Raw genomic sequence first — 15,024 nt, 5'->3', positions numbered from 1 at the left:
AAACAAACAAACAAACCCTCAACAAAAACTAAAAAGCCCCAAACAAAAAAACCAAACAAAAACCCCACAAACAAACAAAACCAAAATAAACAAAGGAAAAAAAAAACCACCAAAAAAAAAACCCACCAAAAAAAAAAAAAAAAAAAAAAAACAAAAAACCATCAACCAAACCCAAAAAAACCAAACCCAAAAAACCAAGAAGAAAGAAATTAAGTACTTAAACCTTGGGCTACATGCTGTAGCAGCAAAGTAGGCCATATATTTTCACTGATGAAATGGCAGCAGGGCATTCCTGCTTCCAGGATGACCCAAGCTTAACAAGCTTTGACAGGGCCCAGAAAAATTTAAAAACAAAACCAAGAAAACCCCTGCTTACGTGTAGGATTATCACAATAGGTCTTAAACCAGTAAGTCACAAGCATTCAGAAACAGAAGCCTGATGGAACTAAGACTAGAGGAAAAGAAGGTAGTAACAGTAAGAATACCTTAGTATCTTAAAGGCAAGGCCCAGTGAAAGCCAGTTTTGTAAATGGCTGGTATGATAGGTTGTAGAAGAAGTTTTCTTGCAAAGTTAAGAGTCCACAGAGGCGTAAGACGCCGGTCACAGACAAATTGGTGCAATCTTCACTGCAGTAGAATGATACTATTTAACACACATTTCAACTAACAAATAACAGAATTCCCACACTCAGGAGCTGTCACCCAAATGTATCCTTAAGCACCATTTTCTCTGCAGAAGTTTTAACAGTAGCAAAAACGGAATCAAAGCTCAGCTCCTATCTGCTACCAAGCCAAAATCTTTTTCTCGTGGACTATGAAAACACCTTAATTTTTATTTAATAAGCTGTCAGATATTTTATAAGCCTATTTCCATTGCTTCTTCTGCTGGAATAGTATGGACTCAATAAAGACATGAACTTCTAACAGTATGAATATTCATGCTTTGGTCTGTGGCAGAGCGGTAGAGACAGACAGCTAATACAACCCGCTTCAGGAGGGAAGAAATCAGAATGCTTTCTCAATCGTACTGAAGTCAGGTATCTACTGGGATGAGTCCATCCAAGTATTGTAGCTGCTGACCAGCAGTTCTAACAGTCTCATTACCCTACTTGAGCATGAGGGAAGGTGAAGGGCTGTTGGTTGGATTCAAAGCAAATCCAATCAACAGTCTCCTGCCATTCTTCAATAGTCCTACCTAAGCAAGATGACAGAATTTGAATATTTAGAACTTGGCAAACACTATGAGAAATACCAACACCAGACTTGGTTACAGTACCTTCAAATTTCGCAAATTTCTAGAAATAGAGATACAAAGATGAAAAAATAGTTGCTTTGGACAAAAGGTTATGACCCTAAAAATGTCATGATGCAGGACAAGAGCATCACCAAAGTAACAGTTGCTCTTCAACAGTCTCACAATAGACCTGATGTATTTGTGAGACATATCAGTGCAATCTGATCCAAAACACTGCTCCCTGGAAGTTAACTTGCTACTTCTTCCCAGCTTGCTTGGCCCCTCAACCTGCTGTTTTTCTCTCAGATAAAACAGCTTTACACAACCATTTTGCAACAGCTAGCATCTCCTACTCTTTATCAAATTCTATAGAGGCTGATGTGATTAAACATAAGGAAGGGAAAAGATGACTACTGAATAACCAAAATAGTTCTGTTAGGAAGGTAGATCTTGACACAAAACTAAACACCAAACATCTATGACAATCTAGAACCTCAGGCTCAAATGGTGACTGAAGAAAGCGAAATCAGGAAGTCGTGTAAGTGTCAGAAAACAAATTTGTGGACAAAAAAAGAGTGAAACATCCTTCTTGTCACATCCTTTGTACAGATTCCATATCCCACTACTGGAACTGCTTTGCTTAAAATTTTTCTGGCAATGGTATAAAGGACATAGTATCTACACTGACACCTTATTCAAAGATTCAATATCCTGGCTGACTCAAGTCTTGAAAATGCTCTCAGACTTAAGAGACTTTACAGATTATTAGGTGACTTCCTACACAGAACACACAAAAGCTTTTATATATACTCTAGCCTTCAAACAGGAAAATATACTTTCATACTCCTCTGTGTTTCCCTCCTCCTGAAGCAAGCTGATACAACCAAAACACTACCTAAAATGTAGACAAACATTCATGACAATTCTTTGTCAAGGGCCACACATAAGTAAATCTAATTCAAAGGAAAAAAGCAAGCATTCACAAACAAAGACGTGAAACATCAAATGGCAGAAAAAGCACTAGGAGCAAAACACTAAAGGAAAAAAACCTAGAAAACTACCCAAACAACCAAATACGATTACAAACATATGTAAAGAAACAAATGTGCTAAAGCAGATCTTCAAACAAATTTTCCTTTCTCTATCAAAGACATCTCAAAACAATAGCTGTAGTCCACTGAGAAGACAATCTTTCACACATCCTGATCACAAAGTAATTGGCTGAATTTACCAACTGGTAAAGACTATACACTATGCCATATACAATCTGTACTGTAATGTCCATAACAATAAAACAGCATGATTGATTTCTAACTGTATTTTACTACAATTAAATCTTCAGAATGACGATTATGACAGACATCTTTGGACAACTCTAAATATGTAGTCTTCAAAGTATTTACCAGTCTCATTACTACAGAGATAATTATCATAATTGAACTTAGCAGTATGTTTTAGAATGTATATAGTCATGATTCATCACAGTTATTCCACAACTTTACTGCAGTCCAATAGAGGTATGAAGCTCTAACATTCTCAGGAGATTTCATAGGCCATTTAGAATGGATTCCACTCTAAGGCTGATACTGCAAGTACCAATAAGTAATCAGACTTTTTTTCCTCATAAAGACCACACTGAGTGCGTAAGTGAATTCTACATGACTACAGACAGCTCAACCAACCAGCAAATTAACTAGAGTCAGCTTTCTATTTCTTTGAAGCAAAATAATACATTTCTTTCTAAAGGCTAAAAAAAGTAAAATAAAAGTCACTATCTCAAGAACTTACCTTCAGACTTCAACTTTGTAAGAACAAAGATCAGGTAGTTGTTGAAATCTGGATACTGATTGAGTTGTTCCAGTTTCTGAAGAGAAAAACTGTTAAGGAAAGTTTTGAATCTTTACATACAACATTTATAACTTTCTGGATACAAAGATTGTTATGTTTGTTATGTATTGCTACATCACTTCAATCAGCTGTGACTATAAGCTCATGACATACAGAGCATGAACAGCCTAAAAACAGTTTCTGTAATTTTCTTACTGAAGCAATAGCTTTTAGTTATGGGGAAGTCTAAAAGATAATCCATGGACGGACATAAAAATTAACAGATCCTTAAATATATCTGTAAAGCTGTGTCACCGGAACAGGCAGCTGAACACTACCAACAACTGTGTGGTCAAATGGATCAAAAAGTAACGGAAAGGAGAAGAAAGAACTGTATTTAACAGAAACTTAATGAGAAAACACTTAATTGGTCTAAGAAATGAAGACTAGTTCTTAGACTAATTTTCTTAACAACTTCTTCACCCACTTAACTTTTCCTTTTTCATTCCATGAAACATACAATAAATTGAATTGAAAAATATCTGAAACCATACTAGTTCTTATAACTTTACTTAACAAAGGGTTTTAGCTGACCTATTCTTCCCACTAAGAAGACACCTAAACACCCAAGTTTGCTAAAACAGTATCATAAAGAAACAGCATTGCAGAATAAATACACATATTTTTGATTTTTCTACAAAAAATTGTGGACTAAGTACTTTAAATTTGAAACCATTAATCACAACCCTGCTTAGACATGCTATTAAACAGCATCCTAGAACACAACAAACATCACAATTCCTTTTGTATGCGTGTGGAACCTTTATATATGCACAAAACCTTTTACCTCTAACCTTTACTAGCCAACATCAACACAGCAGGGAGTTTTCACTATCACTTAAAAAGAATTTCAAGCATTAGTTGAAAGGACTTTTGTTCAGTCAAGTTCTATACATCATCAAGACAGACAGCATCACTTATACAACCCATCCTGCATATATGATGCCATAGCTCAATAAACAAACAAGAAGTAATTAAATTATTTGAAGCAAAGCTTTAAAGTGTAATTTTACACTAAAGCTACATTATAAACACTGTTCCTATAAACACTTTGATATGCTAAATACTAAAGAGCACCGGTTTAAGCTTGGGGCATTATCAGACAACTACTTCTTTAGACTCTTCTGTTTAGGATTTTTCAAAGAAAGCAATCATATTTTAAAAAATTAAAACACAGATAAAAGAACAAGATGATCAAGATGCAGTTGACCTTCACCTTTCAGACAGGAGCAGAAGCTTTCCTGATATTCACTGCATTTGCTACAAAAGTCTAGAAGTGGAGCAAATCTGGCTTAAAGCTAAACTCTTAATACAAATGTATACAGACACACATATGTTGTTACCTACTTAAATAAATTCTGTTGCCTTCTGTGGAGACCTTCAAGAAAATGCCTTAAATAAAAAGAGATCCAGATAACAAACTCCTCATACAATTTCAGCACATCAATAAATTTCATAGCACTTATGGCTAGCTCAATGAGCAGGAAACAATAGATGAGGCATTTTTTAAGGCTTATGCTTCTATCAGTCTTAATTTAAAGTTTTGCTTTCTCAATCCTTACTCCTTAAAACCTTGCTATTCCTTATTATTTCTACAATGAAGAGCGATTGGGGGGGGGCGCAGGGGGAAGGAGAAGAGGAGGGACGGAGTGAAAAAACCATCAATCCACAACACCAACACCAAATCAAAGCAGTACAAGCAGTACAAGCTACATACTGTAGAGCTCCCTATTTTCGTGAATTTTAACGAGCCGAATTTCAGGATCAAGCTTCCAGACAAATAAAAACATCCTCACCACGCACCAAAATGCGCAGTGTCAGAACCAGCAGGCCCACGAGGGCGCGCAGGCAGCGGCTCTGCCAGCGGCACTACCCCCACCAGCTACGAGGCTTTCTCCTCGAATCCCGGCGCCAGATTACTTCGAGAGGCCCCTGCTCGCCCCCTCTCTGCCGCGGGGAGAGCGGGCACACCTCGCGGGACACTCCCGGCCCCCTCGTCGGGACCCACCGGGCCGAGGGCCCCGTTCCCGCCTGGCCGCCCTGGGGGCTGGGCGGGGGAACCTGAAAGAGCGGCGGATATCGGCGGAGACGCGCTCGAGTGCAAGCTTTGAAAATAAATTAATTAATTAAAAAATAAAAAAGGCCCCCTACGGTCAAACCCAAAGCGGCCCTTGTCTCTGGGCTAGCAACAGGTGCCCAGTGCCAGCCGGGTGAAGGCGGCCCCAGGTGGGGCCCATAGGCCACCTCGGCGGTTCAAACGCCGCGCCACGGCTGTCCGCTCCGGCCAGGGCTCGGCCCTCCGCGTTGCGGCGGCTCCCCGGCCGGGTCGAGCCGGGCAGGCCCGGCTGCCGCAGGGCCGGCCCCGCTGCCGCGCAGGCCACGCTCCCCCCGCCCGCCCCCGGCCCACTCTTGGGGCCCCGCCAGCCTCGGCCAAGGATACTTGTTGCACGGCTCTCTGCGTGGTGGTGTCCGGGGACTGGGACTCCTTGAGCAGCTGCAGGATCTGTTGGAGCCCCTGCTCGTCGGGCTTCCACTCGTACTCCATCTTGGCTGTCTGGAAAACAGCAGACAACAGGCGGCCGCGGTTGGCGGCGCGGCAGGGCCCGGGCGGGGGCGGGCGGAGATGAAGGAAGGCCGGGCCAGGGAAGCGGCGCGGCAGTGCCCGTTCCCCTTCGACTCTCGTGCCCCCACGCACTCCAGCAGCCGCTGGATAGACGTAGGACACCGACCTGCTCCCGCTGCCTCCGCGCTGAGCAGAGACTGAGTCACGACGAATTTGTGATCCGGCCCGAGGAGCCGCCTCGCGTCCTGCTGGGTCCTAGCGCCGGGCACGGCTCCGCCCGCCCGGGCCGCCTCGGGGCCGCCGGCGCCGCCGTCCGCCTTTCCGCGGTGCGTCCCACACTGCCAGAAGCCTGCGGGCGACAGAACGCGAGCACCTCAATCCTGGACGAAGGGAAACGGGAAGCCCACGCCACCCACCCGAGAACAGACAGAAACCTACAGCGAACGCGACAGGCGAGGAGCGAAGGGGCGCCCCGGGCTCGGCCCAGCCCCCTGGGATAGCGCCCGGCATCGAGTGCGAGGCTCCCGCCTTCCCGCGAAACAGCAGTGCGGGCGCGAAATCAGACTCCGGGGTCAGGAACGTGGTACCTGCTGCACTTCTACGTCATTTGGCTGAGCGCTGAACGGATCTCGTAAGTTCCCAATTCCACGTGTAAAGAGAAAACAAGACGAAGTACGCATGGAAATAGGGGGAGGCTGGGGCGTGCAAACTCCAAAGAAACTGCTTTGAATACTTACTGTATCTTAAACTGAACCCCAAAATATATCACGGGAGATTTCGGGTTAAAATTGATAATTTAGATACATATATATATATATGTAAAATATGCATTACACATGTATGTATGTAGTTATTTTTATGTATTATACTAACCGAATTCTGTTTAAAACTGGTCTAAAATGTGAAAGTGAAAGCCAGTAATTATCTGGTTTTTATAATCTTACTTTTAGTCACTGTGTAAGCACCTCACTTGACATGAAAACTAATTTCTGCTGCTTCTGCTGCAGTACAGACGTCAGTTGAAATATTGCAATCTCAGCCTTAACAACTGTTCAGAGGCACTGAGGGCAGGAAACAATACTGATTCCTAAGGATGCATCCCAGATAATTCGCTATATGGGTCTTTGTCTCACTTCCCCAACACTGACTGTCCAGTCCAAGGTGCTAAGAAGTGTCCTCAGCTAACTTTTCTTCTATTACTATGTGATGCTTTTCTTGAAAAAGACAAAATCAGTATTGCAACTACTGCTGTAGTTATCATAGAACTTTTTGGGAGACTACAAAAGCTGAACACCTCTTGAGAGTTTGCAGCACCTAAACAAGATGAAGTCAGTAAATTAGGTACATAACAACATGCCACTAATTAGTAGGAAAGAATAGGCACAAGATTTACATGAGATTTTTCTGATGAGGGTGAATCTCCACTCATTTCCCTTGCGTATAGTAACATGTCAAAAGAAAAGGATTTTGATCCAGACCATTAAAATTGATGTTAATGGCTCCCACTGTATGGGCAGGAGAGATCTTTCTGGGATGCATGCATAGCTGGAACAGATAATAGCTGAAGGCAAACAAATCAAGGAAGAGCTAATTTGGGCCCCATTCACCTAACTGTGCCTTAGCAGTAAGGTTGTAGAAATTTGATTTTTCTTTGAGACTTCTGTCCCACATCTGTCAAGTTTGTTTGAACTTGATTAGAGCTTCAAAAATAACTATTCAGAATTTTTGACACAAGGATTATATCTGTCTAATATTATCTGGAAACCAAGCGTGCTAAAGAAGAACAACATTAAAGATGGGAAACAAGGGAAAGAAAGGAAGATTGAGAGACAGAACAGGGAAGAGCAGCATGGCATGGATCCATAACTAAGAAGAATGTAAGTTTCCTTTCCAAGAATGTAACTAGAATTCACTCCTGGTAAGAATTTCCACTTCTGCAGTGGAAAGGACAGAAAAAAGCCTACAAATGGAAGTATGAATGGAGCATCTACAGAAGACTTCTAGTGAAGATGTCTAAGTGCTTTACATGATCATCTTCCAAGACAGGTAAGAATAATTTGAGACATTGTCAAGATGAGAAGATATTCTGCAAGACGAGGTACCTCCTTCAGCTTCTATATATGAAACCTGTATTAAACCTGAGGAGGAACCTATCTCTAGTCCTCCAAATTATGAAAGGAAGCAGAAGTCAAAATAATTTGACTGAGACAAGGAAAAAACCTTCAGGTTAAAAGCATTACAAAAAAAAAAAAAAAAGGAGAAAATTGTTTATTTCTGTATTGCATTTATATATCTGTATGCTATGCGTTTTTTTTTTTCTACTACCTGTTTTCTCCAAGCAAGAATCTTCTTGTATAGAAAGGAAATCAGAATCAGTGTTAAACAAAGTACCCAAGGCATGAATACCTGGTTCATCCCACTCGAACAGCAAAATGCAGCAGAACTAAATTTGGCACACTTCATCTATATAATTTAAGATTACAGAAGTTCTCCAAAGAGAGAAGCCTTATAAATGCTGAGGAATATTTGATTTCTCTGTTATCCAGATTTCAGGGTGTCATGCACTCGCCATAATCCACTGTTATCACAATGTGTAATACTGAAAACAAACAAAACAATTATATGCCCAAACACCTTTATCTTTAAGATATTTCTCTGTTCACAGATCTTGCAATTTTCTACTTAAGTGTCCACAAAAATTGTCCATAAATTTTTTTTCTTCTGTTTTCTTGACCTCTTCCATTTCCTCCTCAGAATTCTCCATTAAGGCTGAAATGACACATACCTGGTGTACAAGGAAACAAAAAAAATGACTACAATATGTACTGCTGCTAAATGATTCAAAATCCATTTTTTTTAGAGTACTAGCTGTGAATGTGTGAGACAGACTTTGTTTCTTTCTTCTTCCCAAGATGATTAACCCAACTTTTTTTCTGCAAAGTGTTCTTTGCAGAAAAAAATGCACCATTACATTAGGGTGCATTTGGTGCTAGGTCTTTTTAATTTCTCCTGTTGCTTTTCATTATGTTATAAACAGATACTAACAGGAACTTGGATTAGAATCTGGTTTCTGATCAGAAACAAGTATTAATTGACACTCAAAGCACATACAGCCAGAACAAATAGGAGATTCGTAATAGAATACCCACCCCATACCTCCATAGTCTCAGTGCACTTACAAATGAAACAGGAAACTGGTGCAAATCCCTCCCAACAACCAACCAGAAAAGAGACTGAGATCTGTACTGCTAGGAAGATGTCCCATCCCTCAAATGCCATAGACTCCAAGCTGTACATTTGGAAACTACAACTTTTCACTCCCAGTGGTTTTGAAACTAGTTTCAAGTAATTATTCTCTAGTAGAAATTAATTCTCAAAATAGTTATATTTTCAGAAGTGTTAAGACAGTTTCAGCCACTTAACCCTTCAGAAAAATGTTCCCATTCTTTTGTTTTACTCCATTGGTAATACTGGGATTTTTTTTTTTTAATTTTGAGAGAATTCTAATAGCATTCTTCTTGCCATAAAATTCAGGCATTGAACCCATAATATTGGTATTTAATAATGGTAATCAATCATTCAATCAATTGCTAAAATCCAGCCTTCTGAATTTCCACACAAACTGCTTACAGTATTTTTCTGCAAAGGATTGTATGCACAGAGGAAATGACACATATTTCATAATAGTTTTTCTGTGTAAAGCCTCTTATGTCAAGCTAAGAGTGATGTAGATTAAGAAAAGCAGACAAAAAGCTCTCATAACACAGAATAAATGTGTTTATGTGAAGGAGCTCATGCAGAATAGCTACTGCTATACTATTTTGCAATGCTTTGTGCCTGGAGAAATGCCCTAAACTTTCACTTCAAAAGAATACTGGTAGTCCTCATAACATCCAACATATCAAATGAGCATCCATTCTGAAACATTTGATACAGTCTGAGTTCAGCCGTATTATTAACAAGAGTAACATTTATTACACAATTAATTTGAATAGTCTTAGGAAGAAGACAGTTTGACTCTGTGAAGCACCAGAGAGGTTACTAAGGAGATGCTATGAAGATAGTTTGAAAGGATTTTGTGTTCCTGACTGAAATGTCTATGAAATTAATTTTTTACTCTTCCAGGGCTGATTGGTTATGATAGAAGGATTGTTTTAAACAGAAACAAAGCAAACTTTAGAAAAATATTTTTAAGATGGAGTCTAAACATTACTTTAATTTGTGTTGAGCTGTATAGAAACCGGAGACAGAAGAAGCTGTAGGCTTACTGTTTTCTAATGCAACACTAACCAATTCCACTATTGCAAGTATAATTCTGTTGAAGGTAGAATTTTGTGGTTAAGACTGGCACAAAGGATATTAACTTGCCAAATGAAGTGGAATCTCTTCCTGGTAACTAAGGTTGCAAAAAACCCCTCATTTTTAAGAGCTCTTCAATGTAACACTGGGTGACAAAAGACCAAGAGGAAAACCACCTAGCAAAAGATAAACCAAATTCAACATGATGCATCATATAATCATAAGCCTTGGTCTAAAGAAAAAAGTTTTGTGAAATGTACCAAACTAAGAATGTGCTTCATTTGTAGGGTTAAGACTATCTTAAAAAATAACTTTTTTCTTATCTACAGACAGAATTTCTTCTACCTCTGAGGAGCAATTTGACAACAACATTCAAGGCAGCAAATGTATGGGCTTTGAGGTAATATAACTTCAGATTTGTGTACCTATTGTGTAATATAACTTCAAATTTATTAACTGACCTTCGTTTCCTACTGTTATTCATTCTCTCTGGTCAGTAGGTCTAGGAGCAGAATAAGCTGAAGAAACGGAGAGAAATGTTAGCTTTCTACCCTCCTGAGATAATTCTAGATAGAGTTCATTTTGTCTTATGTTGTGTATGAAACTAGAAATTGTGTATGTGTACAAATGTTCCCATACAACAACACCTGGTAATGAAGCTAAACTCAAATTTCCTGGAGCACTGGCATTTCAATATTCGAGGCAAATAAATCTGTTATGTGATTTGCTGTCTGTAGAACACCATCAATTTGATGATAGACTTTTTCTGAGGGTATCTACAGTTACAATAACATATCTGCTCGTGAAATCTGTTACACTGTTGTGGGTGTGAAAGGGAGAGCTGTTACGGCTCATTATTGTTGCAGTCACTGCCCATGATTTCACGGCTTCTGTTCTCAAAGGTGAGGAGCAGTATTTCTTTTTGCAGATAAGGTCTGTAAAAGCCTGCACTGTGGAATCACATTGAACAGATGAAATTGTACTCAGGAAAACTTGACAGCCTGTAATTTCACTCTACTGACAGAAGTACATTCCCTCTTTATTTAATGAATACCTCTGCTTCTCATGCATCAAATGAGCATAGAGGAAAGAGCACAGCAATACACTTGATATATGAAGGTACAAAACCATCACACCATTGCAGATAAAATGGATGACTGGCCCCAGCATGCACTAATATTTCTTGTTTTGTAGAACAATTAAGACTTTATTCAAATTAGGATAACAAGCACCAATATATAGCACAAACTTATTACAGGTCAGAACTGAAACCCAAATCTCTTGCTATTCAAGGGTTCAATTAGACACATAACATTCTCAGCTACAGGGACAAAAACCTGCCAAGTTTTCACCAATTGCAACATCATCACAAGCATTTTGATTTTGAATTCTGCTTTGACAGGATGAAACACCATTCTTATCATTAATGAAATGTCCAGCTGAATAAAGTAGTAGACAGTGCAAAACTGCAAAGATCTCTAGACTTAAAATGCCTTTGATCAACTAATCTAGACAAGGACTCACCATCTCTTCAAATGTACCAGTAGGAGAAGACAAGAGGAAATGACAATCAGAGACAGGTGAGATTCTGATATTAGAAAAAAAATTTCACTGTTAGGGTGTCAAGCATTGTTACAGGTTGCCCAAGAAGGTGGTGGAGTCACTATCCCTGAAGGTGTTCAACAGGCATCTGGACTTGGCACTGAGTGATGTAGTTTAGTGGTTTAGAGGAGACACTGGTTGTGCTGGATGGATGGTTGGACTGATGCTCTTTTAGGTCCCTTCCAATCCTGATGATTCTGTGATTCTATGATCATTTCATTTCCACAGCTAGAGATACCAAGTGGAAAAATAGTGTGTGGCTAATGATTTGCCCCAGTGTAATCACACATGTTGGATACTAAAATGGCAATATGTAGAGGAATTTCTCATGGAACAAGGGCACGATATCCTTGATGGTATTTCTTTGCAGGAACTGGACAACCCTGGCCTGCAGATTACAGAGATACTTTAGTTACTTTAGAAGTATTTAGGACGTCCTTGAGAAGACAATAATCTTTGTACAAATACAATAGTCAATGCTGGATGCCGAAAACTGTCATATATACTATATCTATATATATACTATAACCTGATCAGACGCTTGTAGTATAACAGCCAATCAATAAGTGACTTGTATATGTAATTATATTATATTAGCCAATGAATGTTAATTAGCTATTGTATTATGTAAGGCAATAAGATATAAAATATGGATAAATTAGCCAATAAAGGAGGATGACATCTAGCCATATTGGTTTGAGTGTCATTACTCTGGCTGGCTCTCTGTGGGACCCTCTTCAGCAATACATACTTTTAATGCTGGCAGTCAAAAAACAATCTAAAACTCAATGGAGAGCTGTTTGAGAAAAACATCACCTCATGAATTTGTGACAAAAAATACCAGATCAATCAGCTGAAATCTTAAATGGTAAAGGGAGTAAGTGGGTGTACAAAGGATGAAAGGCATCATTCTTGAGAGTCCAGTCTTATTTAAACCTCTACTGTCAAATTTTATGTCTGAAATCCAGCATGCGCTTTTTGTCTGCTTAAAATTCTTTTAAGCATTATTAGTGTCAAGTGCATATGAAACCTATTCTACTCCCTACTTAAAGTATACAGGAAGATTTCTTTCTCTGAGCAGTAGGAGGCAAAGCAACTGTATCTGCTGGAGGATTTTTGCTGAACTTCAGTTTTTCTAATTAGTAATTCAGGCTTCCCCAAGATGCAGATAAAAATCAAAATGATACACAGCTTTTGAACCTGTTCCCTGTGATACATCAGAATGCAGACTTTTGAAAACATCTGAGGAAAGTAGCAGATTTAAGTTAAAAATGAAGTTACAGCTGAAAAAAACCCATATACATGGATGGGTATAAGGCTGTGAAAAAAAGAGATGCAGTCCCTGAAATTCTAGCATTCATTTTCTTTCAGTCATACATTCATTCTTATCAACTAACAGAAATTAATAAAAATAAAGACACTAACAGATGCATGATTCCTCTTGAGGAGGTGGACCCTGCACATCCTGGAAGGAAAGTCATACAGTAAGAGACTCCATGGTGCCTGTTCCTCTCACAATGGCTCAGCCAAGACAGACAGGGCCTGTGTGTGAGCCCTGGTGGCATAGGCACATGATAAACATCTGTTGCTCTTCTTTTATAATAACGTTTGCAGATAAAATCATTCCTGCTACTAAATACAGAAAATGTAAAGGAGTTTACACCTCATCATGGGACAGTGTCAAATTTGGGGAAGTTCTTGGCCCTGAAAAGAATTCATTGTTTATTTAAAATTAAGTTATTCACCATAATTAAAAAAAAAAAACAAAAAACACCTTAATCTAAGTAATGGTGATCTGGTTTTAAGCTAATGTTGAAAAAAATCTGCACCATGATAAACCAAAACACATCATAGTTCTCCCAACTGTTGTCAATATATAAGTGCTTATAAACCAACCAAGTTTTGTGCAAAATATATATAAAGCACTGATATATCCCTCATGAAACAGTTCACTAATTTAAATTCCTTTTTGTACAACACTATCTTAACAATCATAAAAAATACATTAGAGGATAAAAATTAGAAATCTCACAAAATAAGAAAGAGAACTTGTAAAGGTGCTGAAGACCTTTTGCTAGTAGAAAGAAGTAACAAATACAAGTCAAATGGCATATGTATTTGTAAGGATGTTTTGATGCATAAATGAGGTAAAAACGATCTATTGTGGAAAAGAAAAGCTAAATGAAAACCAAATACAAAAAAATAAATTTTTTGGCCTTCCAATTTAAATTATTAAAATTAGTTCTTTTACACTGTTTAAATCATACCACTGTCTTTTCATAGTATGCACCCACTGTAAAGAAACCAACTGTAAAGAAAACTCAAAATACTGAGAAGTCTCCTCTGGAAAGCCCATGATGCATAATTTGGAATTCAGTACAGGGTTCAAGGCAAAAGTGATATTGGGAGCCTTAAGACCTGATTAATCAGGATTAGGTTTTATTTTTACTTCTTGGCAAAATACCTTGCATCCCAGGTATTCTTACAGAGAATTCAGAACCACACCCTCATCTACTTTCCTCCCAGTCTTTTTCTGAACACTCTATGTGTTTTAAAACCTTTACACACAGAACATGCACTATGATATGCACCTGTCAGTGACACTACCACTGTATGATCTGTCATTGGTGACAACATTGGTGCTTTGGTGATACTTGCAATACTGACAGCAATAGTGCTGGCTAAAACATCATCACTGGTCATTATAATAGAATGCTAGTGTATTTTTCCCTGCATAGCTGATGAATTTCCTTACTGCAGTAAGTGGCTTATCTAAGGTTCTTAAGATACTGTTGCCTCAAGGAAATGGCAGTATTTCAGTTTCTATTAGTCCTTATATGTCTCCAGTGAGCAGTTATCTGTCCTGCATAGGAATAAATGGGTGGAGTCATATATGAGCTAGCAGGTACACAAGTGGAAGATCTACAAACCTTCAGAAAGAAACTGGAATTCAATCTTATCCAGTAAGCCTGAGTACAGGGTGTTCTCTAATATTTAATGTCAGATAAATATTCCAAAATTACATCCTTGTGGAAAAGAGTGAGGAAATAATAACTGATCTGGAATGGAGCTCCTTCCCAAGGAGAATGTGTTCATCAGTGAGAGCAGTCAACTGCTCCAATCATACACATAACCAAAAGGATGATACACCACCTACCCTAATCAAAGAAGCAAAACTTTTAAGGTAAACAAGGAAATAGGACTTATTGATCTTAATGAGAATGCTAAAGAATGACTGCACATTCCTTTTCAAGCCTCAGATGAACAAGGGAGTAAAAAACAATGATAGATAAAGGCAGAAGTACCCCAAAATGTTCCTGCATCTATATACACAGTGGAATTTGTAGATACATCAAAAGCAATGTTTTTGCCTTCTCTGAATATCAGTATTTTCAGATGGTAAGAAATTATATGAGTTGAATGTATGATTGTTTAATAC

At 38.9% G+C, this 15,024-nt stretch overlaps 1 protein-coding gene across 3 annotated transcripts in view; it reads right to left on the bottom strand.

The window, feature by feature from the left end:
• Nucleotides 1-6,590, bottom strand: part of TNPO1 (transportin 1) — a 52,489-nt gene extending 45,899 nt beyond the window's left edge. For 2 of the 3 annotated variants that reach the window (XM_054002773.1, XM_054002774.1), the window contains exons 1-2: nt 5,562-5,814; nt 3,023-3,098 (exon numbers count right to left, since the gene is read on the bottom strand). In XM_054002773.1, the coding sequence (XP_053858748.1) occupies nt 3,023-3,098; nt 5,562-5,666 (181 nt within the window). In that variant the 5' untranslated portion in view covers nt 5,667-5,814. Of the gene's footprint in view, nt 1-3,022; nt 3,099-5,561; nt 5,815-5,850 lie in introns of those variants that run through there. The other variant, XM_054002772.1, reaches the window with a different exon arrangement.
• Nucleotides 6,591-15,024: the final 8,434 nt, after the last annotated feature.

The sequence above is a fragment of the Vidua macroura genome, chromosome Z (assembly GCF_024509145.1).
Source record: "Vidua macroura isolate BioBank_ID:100142 chromosome Z, ASM2450914v1, whole genome shotgun sequence".
NCBI lineage: Eukaryota > Metazoa > Chordata > Aves > Passeriformes > Viduidae > Vidua > Vidua macroura.
This window is presented reverse-complemented; position numbering and strand designations above follow the sequence as displayed.